This window comes from Leptonychotes weddellii, chromosome 6 (assembly GCF_054177405.1).
Source record: "Leptonychotes weddellii isolate Sample4059 chromosome 6, ASM5417740v2, whole genome shotgun sequence".
Classification (NCBI taxonomy): domain Eukaryota; kingdom Metazoa; phylum Chordata; class Mammalia; order Carnivora; family Phocidae; genus Leptonychotes; species Leptonychotes weddellii.
The window spans coordinates 37,793,271-37,810,707 of NC_138374.1; the positions used below are offsets into that span (position 1 = coordinate 37,793,271).

Here is a 17,437-nt window from a genome sequence, read left to right on the forward strand (position 1 = left end):
AAAAAAAAAAAAACAAGAGCAGTATGAGATGCTTCAAAGAATTTTGGTTTTAACTGCCCAAAATGAGCTTTTTCCATGTCACCTTTTGATATTAAATGAGCTCTGGATATAGTCTCCCGCTCTTTTTAAGCAAGACACTAGACTGCATAGTGCAGAGTAGTAGGCAGTGTATTCGTTATTCATAGCTTATTCCCAGTGGGGCCACAAAAGAAAGTGTTGTGAGGCGCTGCCACCTAAACCTTGGCAGAAGACCTCCCTTCTTCTTAAAGTGATAGGAAATCCACAATCAAGGCCTAAGGCAAGGAAGCCACTGTTTTTCTTACTTACTTTCCAGATGTCAACCTAAACATGCCTCAACTTTTGTCTAATCCTACCCAGAAGCGCAGGCCTTGGAGGGAGGGCGTGCGGTCGCTGGGCTGCTGGGACAGTGAGGTGTGCTGGGGAGCCCGGCAGCAGGCACCCGGCCCGACCTCAGGCAGGACTGCTAGCGGCTCCAGGATTCGCATTTGCACTGTGGGAAAGCATTTGGCACTAGGTTCGTAATTCTGTGTTCGCAGTGTTAATTATTCATGAAGGGGAACTGTGGGAAAACTACTAATTTCTTAGATCACTTTACCGGACTGCTTTCTTTTGTTTTGTTTTTTTTTAACTCTTTCTTTTTGTTGGCAATTTAGACCCAATGCAATTCTAAGTTGCCTCTGTAAAAATAGTTAAACAATACTTACAGATAAAGACCAGGTTACTTTTTAACTCACCCAGCTACAACATCTGTTGGGGGTAGGGACTATGGTGTGAAGTAAAGCATTCCATCTTGCTTTCCATGGGTGGCAGATGCCCCGAAAGTTTATTAAATAGTCCGTACTTTATCCACGAATTTAAAACGCTTCCTTCTTTTTATGTCGATTTCCTATTTATAAGAGGACCATGTAGTTTCTCCTGTCCCACTGGTCAGTCTGTTGCTTCTGCACCGTTGTGGTTGCTACAGTTTATGGTATATTTGGTATACCTTGGAAAGGAAGCGCTCCCAGGCCCTTTGTTTTTTCTAATGATAGTTGTTTCTGAATAGAGAGGAGAGGGAGAAACAGACTCCCCGCTAAGCAGGGAGCCCGATGTGGGGCTCGATCCCAGGACCCTGAGATCATGACCTGAGCCAAAGGCAGATGCTTAACCAACTGAGCCACCCAGGCGCCGCATGAAAATATAGTCTATTTTAGTATATATTTTCTGGGAACAGAAATCTGAAAAAGTGAGGCTTATCCCTGTTGGTGAAAGTGTACCCATAAGCACACATACAGTCCTCATGAGCAAATTAGTTAAACAAAAATGTGAGGTTTTAACTTTTTCTTGTAGGATATTAATGCCCATGCCTGTGTTACCGGTAAGCCCATCAGTCAGGGCGGAATCCACGGGCGGATCTCTGCTACTGGCCGGGGAGTCTTCCATGGGATTGAAAATTTCATCAATGAAGCTTCTTACATGAGTATTTTAGGAATGACACCAGGGTTTGGAGATAAAACATTCGTTGTTCAGGTAAAAATGTTTGCTCTCTTAAAGAATAACTTATATACATAAAGTAAGTTAGTTTTTCAGTGTTTTTAGATTTGCAGTTTTTAAAATGTCATTCGTTTAAATCTCTTTAAGTGTTAGAATGTTTCCAGAGTAGTACACGCTTTAATCTTTGAATTCTGGTATGATTCATGTGACTAGAACCACTTGAAGTATCTTGCAGATACATATGAAACCATCACCAACTTCTTTTGGTCAGTATTTAAATTGAAATTGTTTTCAGAAGGGGAGGAGTTTGCACAATGATCCAGATTTCAACTTTTAGGAAGAATTTGCTTGGTGTTTGGTTATTTTACTGAGTTGAATCTAAATTAAGTTGAATGCTACTTTAAAGTAGAATTCTTATTCCTCCCAATTAGTGACTTTAGTGTTTTTACAACCATAAGACATCTGGTCATCAGGGACTGAGGGGTGGTGTGACTGATGCCATTTCTTTATAAGCCAACAAGGCTACACCAAACTAAACTTCTTCAGGACTCACTATCACAGATAACAGAGGATTGGGCTCCACATTCTTAAAGAGAAATTGATTTCTGAAGAGAAGCCACTTAGTATATTGTTTCTTGTGGCAAAATGATTTTTAGAATAACTTCTAAACTAATAGAATGTGTCTTGGTCAGAATATGACTCTTACCATCTGTACTGAAACTTTGGCTTTTGTGTCATGTGTAATTGTTCTTTATAGGGATTTGGTAATGTAGGCCTGCACTCTATGAGATATTTACATCGTTTTGGTGCTAAATGTGTTGGTGTTGGTGAATCTGATGGGAGCATATGGAATCCAGATGGTATTGACCCAAAGGAACTGGAAGACTTCAAATTGGTATGTTAATCTAATATCTGAAGTCTGACTACCCTGAATATTGAAAGTTGAAATAAGTCTTATTAAAATCTATTTCCATTGTTTACTTTTTAAAATGTAACCCAAAGAGCTCTTAATAGATGTGTCATCATATCATGGGCGCTAATCATAAACATTGAAATTGTTGTGGTGCAGCCATTAATTCTGACTTCTCAATCAATTATAGCAACATGGATCAATCCTGGGCTTCCCCAAGGCAAAGCCCTATGAAGGGAGCATCTTGGAAGCTGACTGTGACATCCTGATCCCTGCTGCTAGTGAAAAGCAGCTGACCAAGTCCAATGCACCCAGAGTCAAAGCCAAGGTGAGAGCTTGATGGAACTGGGGCCTTACCACCGTGGAATGATCCTGAGGGTCGTAGAAAAGCTCTTAATTGGCTTTCCTCTTTTTTTTTTTTTTTTTAACTGCTTTATTGGGCTATAATTCACATACCATACAATTCACCCAAGTGTAAAATTTAATGCCTTTTTGTATATACACAGAGCTGTGCAGCCATTTATCAGCATGGGTTTCCTCTTAAACCAAACTTCCAAAAAGCAGTTAGGGCAATAGAAAGGTGAAAAATAGTTTTATACACTTTATTTATAGAACGAAATAATTCTTATTAATTAAATTTAAACTGGAGTTCTGCCCACACACACATACCTCTTGCACCCAGTGGAGGGATTCGATGGCGTTGCCGGCATTTCTGTATGTCCTGACTCTCTTTCAGATCATTGCCGAGGGTGCCAATGGGCCGACAACTCCAGAGGCTGATAAGATCTTCCTGGAGAGGAACATTATGGTGATTCCTGTAAGTCATCTGTGTTGGCCAGGTTTTATATGCACTTGGAATCCTAACTGTCTTCTGCGACAAACTGGGGAGACAAAAGGATCATCTTTAATTTCCCAAGCTGTAGTGAATTTTCATCTTTATTTTGCTTTTAAGAAAATAAAGTAGAAGTCTGGTTAGTGTAAAAAGCCTGTCAATTTCCACTTTGACCTGAACATTTTCTTCCAACTCTAGGCTCTTTCTTGAATATGTATTTAGCCTGCTTAAGAATCCAATTATATAAATAATGTATGTTGTGCTAGAAATATGAATTCTAACTTAAACTCTAAGCTTTTCTATAATTTCTAACCTTGTGCGTTTCAAATGTCCCTCGCTGCTTTATTCAGGAAGATAATAGGAAGAATGTGTGCAAAGGTTATCAGTGGGTGAGCATGGGGTCTATATCAAAAGATTATTTGCAAGTGGAAATGAATGTGGATTTGTGATACGTTTAAAGTTTTATCAAAAGCACTTAAGAAATTCAGTTTAAGTGAGACAGACTGCCCTTAGATAGTAGAAGGAATGCTGATCTGGTGAGGCACACTGTGGACAATCCGGTGGTTAGTGGACAAGCAGTTCTGTCTAAAGACTTTTTTGGTGAAGACGCTCTAACCAAAGTTGATCAAATGCTTGTTAGTTAATAAACAAAAAAAGTTATTTTTTTTTTCAAAATGGAAAAAACCTCAAGTGAATTGGAAAGGATGTTTGTTAAATTTCAGTGTGAAATTCCTGATACAATCTAAGATATATTTGGGAAGTTTAAAGCTTAATCTGCCTTGATATTAAAATGGAGCTCTGATGGTCATTGAAGGCATTTATTAAAACCATCTTGTCATTTCTTTGGTGTCTTCCCTGTCACATTTTTGTGTATAGGATCTCTACTTGAATGCTGGAGGAGTGACAGTATCTTACTTCGAGTGGCTGAAGAATCTAAATCATGTCAGCTATGGCCGTTTGACCTTCAAATATGAAAGGGATTCTAACTACCACTTGCTCAGTGAGTTCTGATGACCTTGTTCACCAAAAATAATCTTTGGGGCCAGTAAAAGGCTGGAAAAAAGCTTATACTTAAAAAGGACTAATTTCCTTTTTGTAATCCCAGAGAATTTAATCTCAGGATAGGAAATTATATTATTGTCTCATGAGTCTTAGGACCAAAAATATATGATTTCTTTATGGGTAGTCAACTTATTAACTCTCAGATATATTTCTATTCAGATGTTCACCTAACATAATCTGCAAGTTAGTAAATAGAAAGAGTATCCTTTTAAACCAGGAACTACTATTGGTACTCATCCATTCCGATCTCTAGTTGCTCTTAGTTAAGGCCTTAATAGTGTCAAGAATTTTTGGAGTCTTCTGATGAGAATGCGGTTTTTCTTTGACTAGAGTAGGCTCCAGAGTTAACGGTCCAGTTTCGTCCAGCTGAAGTAAGACCAAGACCTCCAGCTGAGCTTCACTCAGCCCACTCTGAGAATCTGGGTGAAGTGTTCCATCCATTTCCGTTTCTTTTTCCCTCAGTATTTTCTTTTTAACAGAGCCAAGGAAAAACCCTGGTAATGGGTGTTATGGAAACAGAGCACTGACCTAAATTCGCATTTATATAGGAATTTGGCAGAGTTCTAAATGATTAACCCATTATGGCATTAGTGTTGAAGGCTTCCCCCCCACCCCCAGAGAGAGAGGGAGAGAGGGAGGGAGCAAAAGGGGGGAGGGCAGAGAGAGAGGGAGAAGCAGACTCCCCAGTGAGCAGGAAGTCACCCATGGGGCTCCATCCCAGGACTCCGGGATCATGACCTGAGCCAAAGACAGACACTTAACCGACCGAGCCACCCAAGTACCCCAAAGGCTGCTGCTTTTTTTTTTTTAAGATTTTATTTATTTGACAGAGAGACTGCCAGAGAGGGAACACAAGCAGGGGGGAGCAGGAGAGGGAGAAGCAGGCTTCCCGCAGAGCAGGGATCCTGCCCAATGCGGGGCTCAATCCCAGGACCCAGGATCATGACCTGAGCCGAAGGCAGACGCTTAATGACTTGAGCCATGCGGGTGCCCCGCCCCTAAGGCTTCTAAACTCTGTAGTTGTTTCTGGGTTATGGATATAGTTTGAAGCTACTTTTGGTTCTACTTGTTTTTTCCCCCCTACTAGCAGTATTTTAACTTCACCTCTTGGCTTTCTGCAGTGTCTGTTCAAGAGAGCTTGGAAAGAAAATTTGGGAAGCATGGTGGCACTATTCCCGTTGTACCCACAGCAGAGTTCCAAGACAGGATATCGGTGAGTGTGCCGTGATAGGGCCGCACTCTGCACACACAGCCCACTCTTCTCTAGACCCAGGCCAATGGCCTGGGGTGACGGGTGGTCAGCAGCGTGAACGTGTGATGACAGGGTCTGTGTGTGCTTTGTACACTCCTCTCTCGTTACATGCTAAACGTGGAGTCAGAATTTTAGTTTAAAATAATTAACGGTTAAAATAATCCACAGTTCTTCTGGTCTTGATACTTCCGTAATGCAGATGACTCCACAGGTGATTCTAACATAATTTTGAAGAATTACTATGTATTCTAACTCTTAAGCTTCAGAGAAATAGAAAGAAAGGAAAAGTAAACATTAGGGGCGCCTGGCTGGCTCAGTCAGAAGAACATGCGACTCTTGATCTCCCGGTCGTGAGTTCGAGCCCCACATTGGGCGTGGGGGTTACTTAAAAATAAATTTAATTCCATAAACTTAAAAAAAAAAAAAAAAAGCTTTACACAAAACAGAAACCGAAGAAAATGTGAACTTGAACTACATGAAGAATTGAAATTGCTATGTGGACATGAACAAGCATGAAAGGAAGCAGGTAGAAAAGGTAACTGAGTGAATTAGCTATTGACGGGACAGAGTAAGAGCACTCACACGTCACAAAGAGAATGTCTTCTGCAGTAAATGGCAGAGACGTGAAAAACAAAGTCATAGGAAATAGGCCTAGAAAAGGAAATGTTCAATCTCGCTGTTAAAGAAATACAAATTAAAATAAGGTTTCTTTAATGTGTTAAACTAGGAAAAACCATTAATGGATCTTATATGTACTGTGTCTGTGGTGAAATAGTGTACCTTTATTTTGAGGACGAGGCAGATTGGTGCAGGTCCTTGGAAAATTTGAAGCGCTGTGACCGCTTCCCTGCCCGTGGACACTATCATAACATCCCCTCTGGGAATTTATCCAATTTATCTTGAGAAAATTATTCTAAAGGAGAGGAATGGCTCCATGCATGATGATGTCATTGGAACAGTGCTTGCAGTCAGGTGTTTAAATTAGGTTTGCTTTAACAGTCTACATGCACATGGCCGGGAAATGGCTAACTTACCATAAATATGTCTTTGTATGAAATATTCAGTCATGGAGAGTAATGTAAGACTAGATTGCAACATGGGGGGAAAGTTAGGCTTTTGTTTTAAAGAAGAGAAGGTGCTTGGCCACTCTGGGTATTAATCATTGCCCTAAATGAACCTTCATCTTTCCCAGAGCCGTGTCTCTGTTAGTTCTGGTCCCTCTGTCTGCAGTGCCCTGACCCGCTCCCTGCTTACGTGTCCCAGCCCTGGAGGTCCCGCTGTGTGCCGGAATTGCACACACCCTTCCATCCCACGTGTCCCCGCGCTGCCAGGACTTGCTACTGCCCTTAGATGGGCTTCCTGCTGCTCCCTGCGGCCGCCTGTGTCCCGGCGCAGGTCTGGCGCGCAGCTGACGACTGAAACCTGGAGAGGGAGTACGCAAAGAGGACCGCCACTTAGGAAGGCAGCCACGACAACTTGCTTTTTATCCTTTTTTAAATAATCATTGCCCAGTATGTTGGTCTCCCAATTTCCACATGCTTTCAGGGGTTCAAATGTTGGACTTCATTGCTATTTCTCACCTCTTACTGACTGACTTATTGTAGGAGTCTTGTAGTGTCAGTTTAAAAAACGGGGGTTTTTTTCCAGCTCCTTCCCTCTAGTTCTCCCTTTCCCAGCCATGCTCTGGCCCTGCCAGGACCTACATCATTGACCACCCCACCCACCCCCTGGCTTTTCACTGCCCCCCATCACCCCCGATGTCCTCAGTCCTCTCTTTGTCTGACTGAAACTCCACGCTCCCTCATTAAGTCACTCCCTCTTCTGGTTTTGCCTCCGCATACCCCCTTGCTAACACCTGAACCCTGAAGAAACCCGAGTCTGCTCCCTTCACACCTGTCCCCTGTGAGCTGGAGGACCTGCCTGCTGCTTCATCCTGACCCAAACCTCAAGTCCGTGGCCGGTGCTGCCTGGCAGTTCTGCCTCTCCCCGTTCCACTTTCTCGTTCTCTCCTCTCTCCCCCGCACTCCAGCACATGGCCCAGGATCTATCCACGGGGGGGGCGGGGCGGAGGACTTCCCCAGCCTCCAGCTCCTGGTGCCTGCGCCCTGTCTCTTGTCATGTCTCCTCTGGTTCCAGAGCGGCTCTGGGTGCCTCCATCTAAGCCCAGTGGCCTGTTTTTGCCCCCCCAAAATGCACTGCTTGAGCACTTCTTCTCTCCCGCATCAGCAGTCATTCCTGTCAGTGTGCTGAATGCAGGTTTGTTTTTGTAGGGTTTTTGTTTTGTTTTGTTTTGTTTTGTTTTGTTTTGTTTTGACAGAGAGAGAGACAGCAAGAGAGGGAACACAAGCAGGGGGAGTGGGAGAGGGAGAAGCAGGCTTCCCACGGAGCAAGGAGCTTGATGCGGGGCTCGATCCCAGGACCCCGGGATCATGACCTGAGCCGAAGGCAGACGCCTAAAGACTGAGCCACCCAGGAGCCCCTGAATGCAGTTTTTAAAAAAATCAGTCTCCTTAAGACATCCTTAAGAGTTGTGTATACTCTGTCTCCAGTTCTCCTAATGCTCACCTTCGCCGACGCCCACCACTCCAACCAAAACCTTTCTTGTCCAGATACACACCTTCCAAAGTGATGAGAATGCTAACTAGATGAGGGTCAGCATAGACCCCCTTGCTTGGTGACCCAGTTTTAAGTTTTCATGTGGCATAGCAGGATTTGTATTTGATAGCTAGGTAGGACATATTAGAATGGGGGCGATTGTTAATTGTCCTAAAATTTTAGAAAGCATTCCAAAAACAAACTAGTTAGAGGAATCTATTGAAACAAACTGACTTACGGAAATAATTGGCTTGGGAAGGAGATGAGCTGACTTGGTGGTCGAAGGCCCTGGGTTATAGCCCAGCTCTAAAAATAGCTGTCGGTGACGGTGGCCAGCTTCTCTGGTCATCGGCTCCCTCGGTGCAACGAGGGGATAATGAGGAGCTGCTGAGTTGCGTCCAGCTTTCCACCCTGGTGGCACTGCTGAGCACACAGCCAGGGTCCTACCGCAGAGCTACTATTGAAGAGGGCCAGACTCCTTTCGGGGCCCCGTGCGGTGTCTCTGTTACGGTAGAGTGTGCTTCTGTGGTCCGTCTGCTCTCAGAGGGGTGACCCGTGCTGGACTCCTACTCGCCCCCATGTTTCTTGATCCCAGCTTTTCTGTGTGCGTTGTTTAACCATGATCTTATTTCATGAGTGTCTGTTTGCCGTCAAATGTAATGAAAACCAAACTGTGATTAAAACAACTGTTTAAATAGCTATCAAGATTTCTACAGAAATTAAATGTATCTTTACCAAAAGACAAAACAGTTCTGTCTGGCTGTATGTTGATTGAAGAATCCTTTGTGCTCTTATACATGCAGTGTGTCTGTGTGTGGTTTTGTTCAACTTCTGTTCTTTTTCCTCTCAGGGTGCCTCCGAGAAAGACATCGTACACTCTGGCTTAGCTTACACCATGGAGCGCTCTGCCAGGGTACGTGTGCAGATGCTCTTTGCATTTCTGCTCCTGACACAAAGTCCCGCTCAGCCGTGTCCTCTCAGCGGCCAGATTGTGTGTGCGGTGGTACCAAATAGCAGTCTGTTCACATGTTCTTCATGAATGTGTAGCAAAATGCATGCTTTCTCAGGCTCAGATGATGGGCAGTGTTTTCAGGGTCTTCAGTATGTTTACCAGGCTTTTGGAAATAAATAATAATAGCAGGTTAGGCGGGAGTGATGTTTGGCGGCTCGCTAAATACCGGTGAGTCCGCCAAACTGGATTGCCCTTCAGTACACCACTGTGGCTGTAGGAAACTGCCTCACTAGAGAATCTGGTGTAAGTAAAAGGTTTTTTGACCACTTGGTCCTTATTTCAAGACCTTAAACACAATTTGAGTCCGGTTTTCCTGATTTCTTCTTGAGTTCAGATTCTGTCCACGTGGCTTTAAGTTGAAATCGCATAAGCAGACATTAATGGTGGTGCTTGCTGTTGATTTTTTTTTAGTGAGATATCATTGACATGCTATAAATTCACCCTTTTAAAGTATACAGTCTGCAACCTTAAGTATCTTCACAAGACTATGTAGCCATCACCACTCCAGAACATTTTCAGCACCCCATTCTTAGTTCTGTAGAATTATCACCAAGTGTGACAGCGAGCTCACTCCAGATAAGAGGATGTCTGAAGGACAGAGGAATAGTTCATATTTGAGAGCATCTTCTTACTGCCGCCTAGTCAGTACATGCATGTATTAGTTCCGGAGAATTCATCCTTCCCGACGGGGTTCAGTGGCCAAGTCCTGCACTGACCCGGGGGCGGGTTCACCTGCACCGAGCCTGTGTGTGCCGTGAACACATGGCCCAGTTGCTTGGGTCGGGGTTGTCTTCACTGTGTTTTCTCCTGCCTTTCAGCAAATCATGCGCACGGCCATGAAGTACAACCTGGGTTTGGATCTGAGAACGGCCGCCTATGTCAACGCCATTGAGAAAGTCTTCAAGGTGTACAATGAAGCTGGTGTGACCTTCACATAGACGGAGTGTGGCTGACCTCTTCACTGCCCTCTTCCCCTCTTCATCTGCAGACTCTTCACAAGTTTACATGTAACCACAGAAATCTCTCTCTCTCTCAACTTACTAGATAATGGACATCATTGGCAACAAGTCAGTCCAAATCAGCCCCTTTGAGAAAAAAGAAATTAAGGTTAGGGGATCATGTACAAGCTGATGAACATGAAAGTAGAAATTACCTATGCCAGAGAGAGCCACTGGGGTATTTTGCCGTTAAATGAAAGGCTCTTCCGTCTGTCTGTGCTGCTTTGTTCCGTGGCCGCTTCGAGTGCGGTCAGAGCTGGGGCCAGGAACATCCCTGTTGCCCAGGAGCAGCCAGCTGCTGACCGCTTCAGCTCTGGACGAGTCTGAGACACGCTCTAAGGCTGACACCTCTGAGCAGCAGGTGTGAGCATTTTCAGAAGGTGGCATGGTCCTCCAGTGAGTTACTGGTATTTTACATCAGCAAAATAACTCAATTTCACAGATTGCAACAAAAATAAAAGCTGTTTCTCTTTATGCATTTTATTCTCTTAGAATAAAATAAGTACATGCTGCTGTAATAAAATTGCCTTTAATCATTTACCAAGCCTAACCTTGACTCAAGCAGTGAATGCCTATAAACATAATAAATGAAAGAAAGCTAGTATTTTTATAATATAAAACAGTATCATTTATAGCTTATCAATCATGTATTGTTGTCCAGCAAAAATAAAACGTCCGATGGAGAATTAAGTTATCTTCATACCTGCAAATGGTGGAGGCTATTTTTGTTAAGACTGTCAGAATTTACTAACCACAATTATGACATATAGTCCAAAGAGTGCAGTGACCTCCTTATCATGTTAATTAATTGTTCTCCTTTGAAGATCTACTGTGTTGTCTAATTGAAGAATAATTCAAGTAGAGTGTCCCAGAAAAAAACCACTTGGGCTCCCACTTTGGAGTCTAGCTGGCGGCTCCGAGCCCTGCCAATGGCCCCGACTCGGCCTGACTTGGTGTCCTCTTTGAGAGGCCTGAATTCTGCACACAGCTTCATTACCACTGGGCTGGAAACAATCTTGGGTTGAGTGTTTTGTTTGGGAGTTATTTCGCCAGGGCCTTTTGAACAGTAGTGTCCCAGTGAAGTACTAGATATTATTTATGTAAGAATGAGCTTTTTTTTTTTTAAACAACAATATCCTTTCAGAAGTTTCTTACTACTTTGTAACTGCATGACTTAACCTGGTGATAAAAGCAGTTATTAAAAGTCTACCTTTTCCAAAGCTTGTGCTTCCTGTGTTTCTGTGTTTTTATATTTGATAGTAACTTTTTGTAAATAATAAAACTAAGTTGGGTTTCTTAATTTTTGAAACAACCACCTATATAACATTTCTTTCCACTATATTATGAGCTGCCCAGATTTTATTCTTGAATTCTTTGTGTTTGATTCTGTTAGGCAATACCAATGGCTGTCCTTGGGGAAGAGGTTCTAGTACTCAAAGCTGATATACCCAAGTAATTTTTAGTGCCTTTTTTAATGAAGGACTTATTCATTGATTAGGGTTTTGTTTTTAATGATTGAGCCACAGCATGTAACACCTTAAGGCAGAATACTAACCATGATCATCAGCAGAACTAGATCCTAGACCTGACTCCACCAGTCACTTGGCTGCCAAATCTGGAGCTCAGCTTTCAGTTGGACTCTTGTTTTGTCCCGATTCTGTCCAGAACATCTCTGTAGTTCTGAGCATCAAGTCAGGCAGTAGGTAAACAAGCCCCCCCAACCCCGCCCCTGCACCACGGACCGGGTGAGCCCTTCCCAAGCTGCTTACTTGCGCTCTGGGTGGAGCACTAAATGTGGGGTTGGGGGAGTGATAGGGAAACAAGTCCCAGAATGCTTGGAACAATACCGGGTAGGGCAGTCAATTCAGGTCGTGTGAAAGGGGGATGATAAGTCTTCATGGTGGCCTTTGCCTAACATTGGGATTATTTGTAGTGGTTTTTTAAAGATTAGATAGACATTGCTGTGTGTTGCCGATGTTAATGTTAGAAAACCTGAATCACGCTTGCTAGCTATATGAAGACAACAGTACTGGGGTCAACTTTGGTTTCTGAGGGTTTGAGTTTGAAAATCCTGGTCAATTAGTCTTTCACCTTCACTGAAATTTTCTAGTTTATTTACTATTTATAATTTTAAAAACTTATATATAATACTCTAAAGTTAATTGCCTCTGAAATAGCCACAGATGGCTTAGGTTACATGTGAAGAATACTTCACTGTTGCCTTGTGAATCCCTACACCAGAATGTTCTAATTACCCAATAGGTAAAGTTTAGGGAAGTGAGATTTTGTAAAAGCTTGGTTTTCGGTTCGGGGGGTGGGGGGGCTTCTGTTTGTTTGTTTTTTAAGCAGTGCTTCTGGCAACTCAATTACTAGGATTGAGGATTTACTTTTTTAAAAAACCTTAGCATCTTAACTCCCCAGCTTTAAGTAAAGTCATTATTTCCTAAACCTCCCTGGTAGACTTCTGAGCCATGCTATATACATTCAAACAGTCGAAGCATGGCAGAGGAAGAAAACTACATCTATGGACCTTGCACAGAGACCCCTGCAAAAGACTTTTTTTTGCTTTGTAATATGAGTGTTAGGATTTTTTTTTCTCGAATAATTTTTTAGTGGCTCCTTTGTGTGGATCTTCAAAGCTTACCCAGTGGTTTAGGCAGTTGCTATGCTATTGACAGTTGGGGCAGGTAGTGCCTTCTCCTGGGGACTGCCCTGTGCTTTGTAGGATGTTTAACAGCATCCCTGGCCTCTACCAATTAGATGCCAATGGCGTATCTCAGATATGACAATCAAAAACGTATTCACATTGCCAAATGTCCCCTGAGGGGTTGAGGGGTTCCCTGTTGAGAATTACTGGACAGAGAGCCAAATAGTTGTACCAGTCTTGTAAACAAGACCTGATGCCCCCAATCTACACACCCAACCTTCCCATTCTCTCCACTCCCCAGGGGTAGCCACTTCCAACAACTTGAAATGTTTCTTTTTCATTATATTTAAATCCTTTTCCCATTTTTTTTTTAGAAAATTTTACTTATTTGACAGCACAACCAGGGGGAGTGGCAGGGAGAGGGAGAAGCAGGCGCCCCGCTGAACAGGGAGCCCAACACAGGACTGGGATCCCCAGGACCCTGACATCATGACTTGAGCCAAAGGCAGACGCTTAACCCACGGAGCCACCCAGGTGTCCCCTTTTCCCATTTTTAATTGGGTTATTTTGTTGTTGTTGATTTCTAAGAGTTCTTTATATATTCTGGATGTGACCCTTTTCAGATATATGATTTGCAGATATTTTCTTTCATTCTGTTGGTATGTCTTCAATTTTTTGATGGTGTCCTTTAACACAAAGTTGCTTTTTTTTTTTTTTTTTTTTTTGATGGAGTCCAATTTATCTTTGGTTGCTGTGCTTTAGGTGTTAGAGCTAAGACACCATTGTGCAATCCAAGGTTACACAGGTCTGATGACTAATAATAAATGTTTAAAGAAGAATTAACAGGACTCCTTTTCAAACTCTCCCAAAAAATAGAAAATGAGGAAACACTTCCAATGAGGCCAGCATTATTCTGATACCAAAGCCAGACAAAGACATCACAAGAAAAGGAAAACCACGCCAGTTCCCTTATAATTGTGGACACAAAGATACTCAGCAAAATACTAAAAACCGAATCCAACAGCTCACTATAGGTATTACACATCATGACCAGGTAGGACTTAACCTCAGGAATGCAAGGGTGGTGCAACATAAGAAAATCCCTGTAATACACTCCATTAATGGAATAAAGGGAAAGAAAAAAACACCTAATCATCTCAATAGATGTGGGGAAAGTACTCGAGAGGGTTCAAGACCTTGTCATGACAAAGCATTCAGCTAGGAATAGAAAGAACTTCTAAACATGATAAAAATCTTTACAAAAAGCCACAGCTCCCATCATACTCAACCGGTGAAAAAGCAGTATCGACGTGCAATGGAGTATTATTCAGCCATGAAAAGGAAAGGACTGGTGCTAACATGGTACAACTTAGATGACCCTTGAAAACCTGCTAAGCAAGTGAAAGAAGTCAGACACAGAAGGTCACATACTGTAGGAGTCCTTTTACTTGCTGTGCCCGGAATAGGGATTCACAGATCAAGAAAGCAGATTCATGGTTGCCAGGGGCTGGGGGAGTGAGGAGTGATTACTCAGGAGGATGGGGTGTTTTTCTGAGGTGATAACAAAGTTGTGGTTTTTTAGGGTTTTTTTTGGCTTGGTTGGTTTTTTTTTTTTAAGGTTTATCCATCTATTAGCCCACGTGCACAAGTCGGGGGGAGGGTAGAGGGAGAGATGAGAGAATCCCAAGCAGACTCCCCGCTGAGCACAGAGCTGATCACAGGGCTCAATCCAACAGCCTCGAGACCACAACCCAAGCCGGAACCACGAGTCAGGTGCTCAACCGACCGAGCCACCCAGGTGCCCCGAGGTGATAACAAAGTTTTAAAACTAAGAGTGATGGTTGCACAACATTGTGAATATGCCAAATACCATTGTACACTTGAAAATTGTTGCTATGTAAATTTCACCTCGATTAAAAATAAATGAAGGAATTTAAAAAACCCACCAACCTAGAGTTGAACCCCCGGAACCATCCAGGGAGTCTAGTTGCAAATAGGCCAAAGTTTCTGAGGAAGCCTGTTCACAGCAAGTATCCTGTGAGCGGAGTGGAGGTGGGTGCTATACCATCAGCACACCCTCCCCTGGGAAGCCCACAGTACAGAGTGCTAGCGTGAACCAGTGCGCTCAGGGAGTTGCAGGACCCTGGCGGTACTGGGGCCTTCATAAGCCTGCAGCAGGCCATGACGCTGGTGGGACAGGCCAAGGCCTGGGTCCACCAGGTCTCCCGTGATGACAGCAGGGTCGGCAGCATGAGTGGTGATCCAGTGCGTTAAGCGGACTGTGCCCATGTGAGGAGAAAATGCTGTGGTTGCTGGATATTAGAACTCCTGGTTGACCGGCTCTCTTGGCACTTTGAGTAGGTGATCCTCCTGCTTCTGGCCTCTGGTTTCTGATGAGAAGTCACCTGTTAATCTCATTGAACCTCCCTTTTACGTGATGACTTATTTTTCTGTTTCAAGATTCTCGTTTTGTCTTCGGATTTGAACAGTCTGATTGGGATATGCCTGGTGTGCATCTATTTGAGTCTTCCTACTTGGAGTTCGTTGAGCTTCTTGGAAGTATAGGTTTATTACATTTTCATCAAATTTGTTTTCAACCAATATTTCTTCAAATACTCTTCCTGCCTCTTTCTCTCCTCTCCCTCTGGTACCCCCATGGTGCACAGTGACGCATGCATCTCTAATCCTCTTTATTTTTGTTCATTTGTTTGCTTTCTGTTCCTCAGGTTGGATAATCTCATTTGACATATCTTCAAGTTCACAGATTCTTTCATGCGCCTGCTCACATCTGCTGTTGAGCCCTCTAATGAATGTTTTATTTCAGTTGTACTTTCAACTCTAGAATATCTATTTCATTTTTTTCCTATAATTTCTGTCCCTTCATGAAGTGTAATCTCTATTTGGTATTGATCTTACACTTTAATTCTGTAGATGTGGTTTCCTTTAGCTCTTTGAACATGTTTAGAATAATTGATTTAAAGTCTTTGGGGAAAAAAAATAAAGTCTTTGATAAGTCCAATATTTGGGCTTACCTAGACATAGTTTCAATTTTCCCCCCTTAAATGAGCCATCATGTCTTTCCTTGCACATCTTTTTTTTCTGAAAACTAGACATGTTGAATAATATAATGTGGCAACTCTGAAATCAGATTCCACACCCCTCCCCCCAGATATCTTGCTGCTTTTTGTTGTTGAGTGTTCGTTTAGTGACTTTTCTGAACTAATTCTGTAGTTTGTTTTCTTTGTTGTGTTTGCCATTGAAGTTTCTCCTCAGGTAGCTTAGTGGTTAGCTAATGACTGGACAGAGATCTCTTTAAGTATCCAGAACCAATAGGTCTCCCATCTTTGCCAGAGAACTCTCTGTGCAGGTTGGGCCTCACCTTCAACACTCAGCTGGTTTTCACTTCCTGCTTGCACAGAGCCTCAAGGTTGTTTAGAGGTGAGAGTTTCAAGCTTTCTCCAGTCTTTAATGAGCACATGCACAGCCCTACACATGTGCATGGCCTTCTAGATTCCCAGGAATATATGGAATTTTCAAAGTCCCTAGGAACATCTCATTCCCCAGTTTTTCCTTTTAAGGTCTTTGCTTTGGTTAGCCTATTGATTTCCCAAACTGTTATCCACCACCTTAATGCAGCCACCAGCTTAAAAAATTGCCTCTAGGGAATGCCTGGGTGGCTTAGTGGGTTAGGCATCTGCCTTTGGCTCGGGTCATGATCCCAGGGTCCTGGGATCGAGTCCTGCATCAGGCTCCCTGCTCAGCGGGGAGCCTGCTTCTCCCTCTGACTGCTGCTCCCACTGCTTGTGTGCTCTCTTTCTCTCTGACAAATAAATAAAATCTTTTTAAAAAAATTGCCTCTAATTGTTTTGTGACAAACAGCCCCAGGTAAAAAGCTGTTTACATTAGGTGAGCTCCTAGTTGCGACAAATAAAGGCAGGCTTGCAATGGGGTCTTCCTAGGAACAACCAGTCAGGTGAAATAATCAAGTTTTCTGGGAATGAGGCTTTGAAGGAACTCCAACCCTGTTCATCTCTTTCCAGTAACTGCTAGGCTATTGGTTTTCAAGGCTGCAATGGAGCTGAAGAAGGTACCCGAGGGGTGGGGCATAGAATACGGTAAGTTAAAAACATCACAGAGCTTGCCATTCTTAAGAAGATGTTGTTTGTTTTTAATTTGTTTTACATAAATGCTCCTTGATTGCTGTAAACCTTTGGTTAAGAATTCTGAAAAAAATAGTTGATTCTGACTATATTTTTGCCAGTTTTCGCATTACTTTTATGGAGGAGGGAATTTTTGGAAGTCCCTGCTCCACCAATTGCTTGGACATCACTGTCTATTGCTTTTTATAACACATTTAGAGCTTGTCTGAGGCTGACGTTTTACCACTATTGTACAACACACAGTAAAGAGAAAGTGAGAGATAGAAGTACTTATTCTAGAACAGCACATTGCAAGGTGAAGTTAAGGAACCATGGGCAGTGCTTCTCCAGCTCTCTGTGGCAAAGGACCAATTTGTTTGTTTGTTAATCTAATACATCATGGTATGTAGTCCTACTTCATGTGACTAGTTCACATACAACTTGCCATGCAAGTTCAACAACCCAGAGCTGGTCTCTATCCTGTTCAGTAAGCATC

General features: G+C 42.9%; 1 protein-coding gene across 1 annotated transcript in view; it reads left to right on the plus strand.

The window, feature by feature from the left end:
• The window catches only part of GLUD1 (glutamate dehydrogenase 1), a 37,119-nt gene extending 25,744 nt beyond the window's left edge, over window positions 1-11,375 (plus strand). The window contains exons 6-13 of the mRNA XM_081823955.1: window positions 1,351-1,530; window positions 2,252-2,389; window positions 2,595-2,732; window positions 3,141-3,221; window positions 4,113-4,236; window positions 5,420-5,511; window positions 8,996-9,058; window positions 9,976-11,375. Coding sequence (XP_081680081.1) covers window positions 1,351-1,530; window positions 2,252-2,389; window positions 2,595-2,732; window positions 3,141-3,221; window positions 4,113-4,236; window positions 5,420-5,511; window positions 8,996-9,058; window positions 9,976-10,095 — 936 coding nt within the window. The 3' untranslated portion in view covers window positions 10,096-11,375. The remainder of the gene's footprint in view (window positions 1-1,350; window positions 1,531-2,251; window positions 2,390-2,594; window positions 2,733-3,140; window positions 3,222-4,112; window positions 4,237-5,419; window positions 5,512-8,995; window positions 9,059-9,975) is intronic.
• The last annotated feature ends 6,062 nt before the right edge of the window (window positions 11,376-17,437 follow it).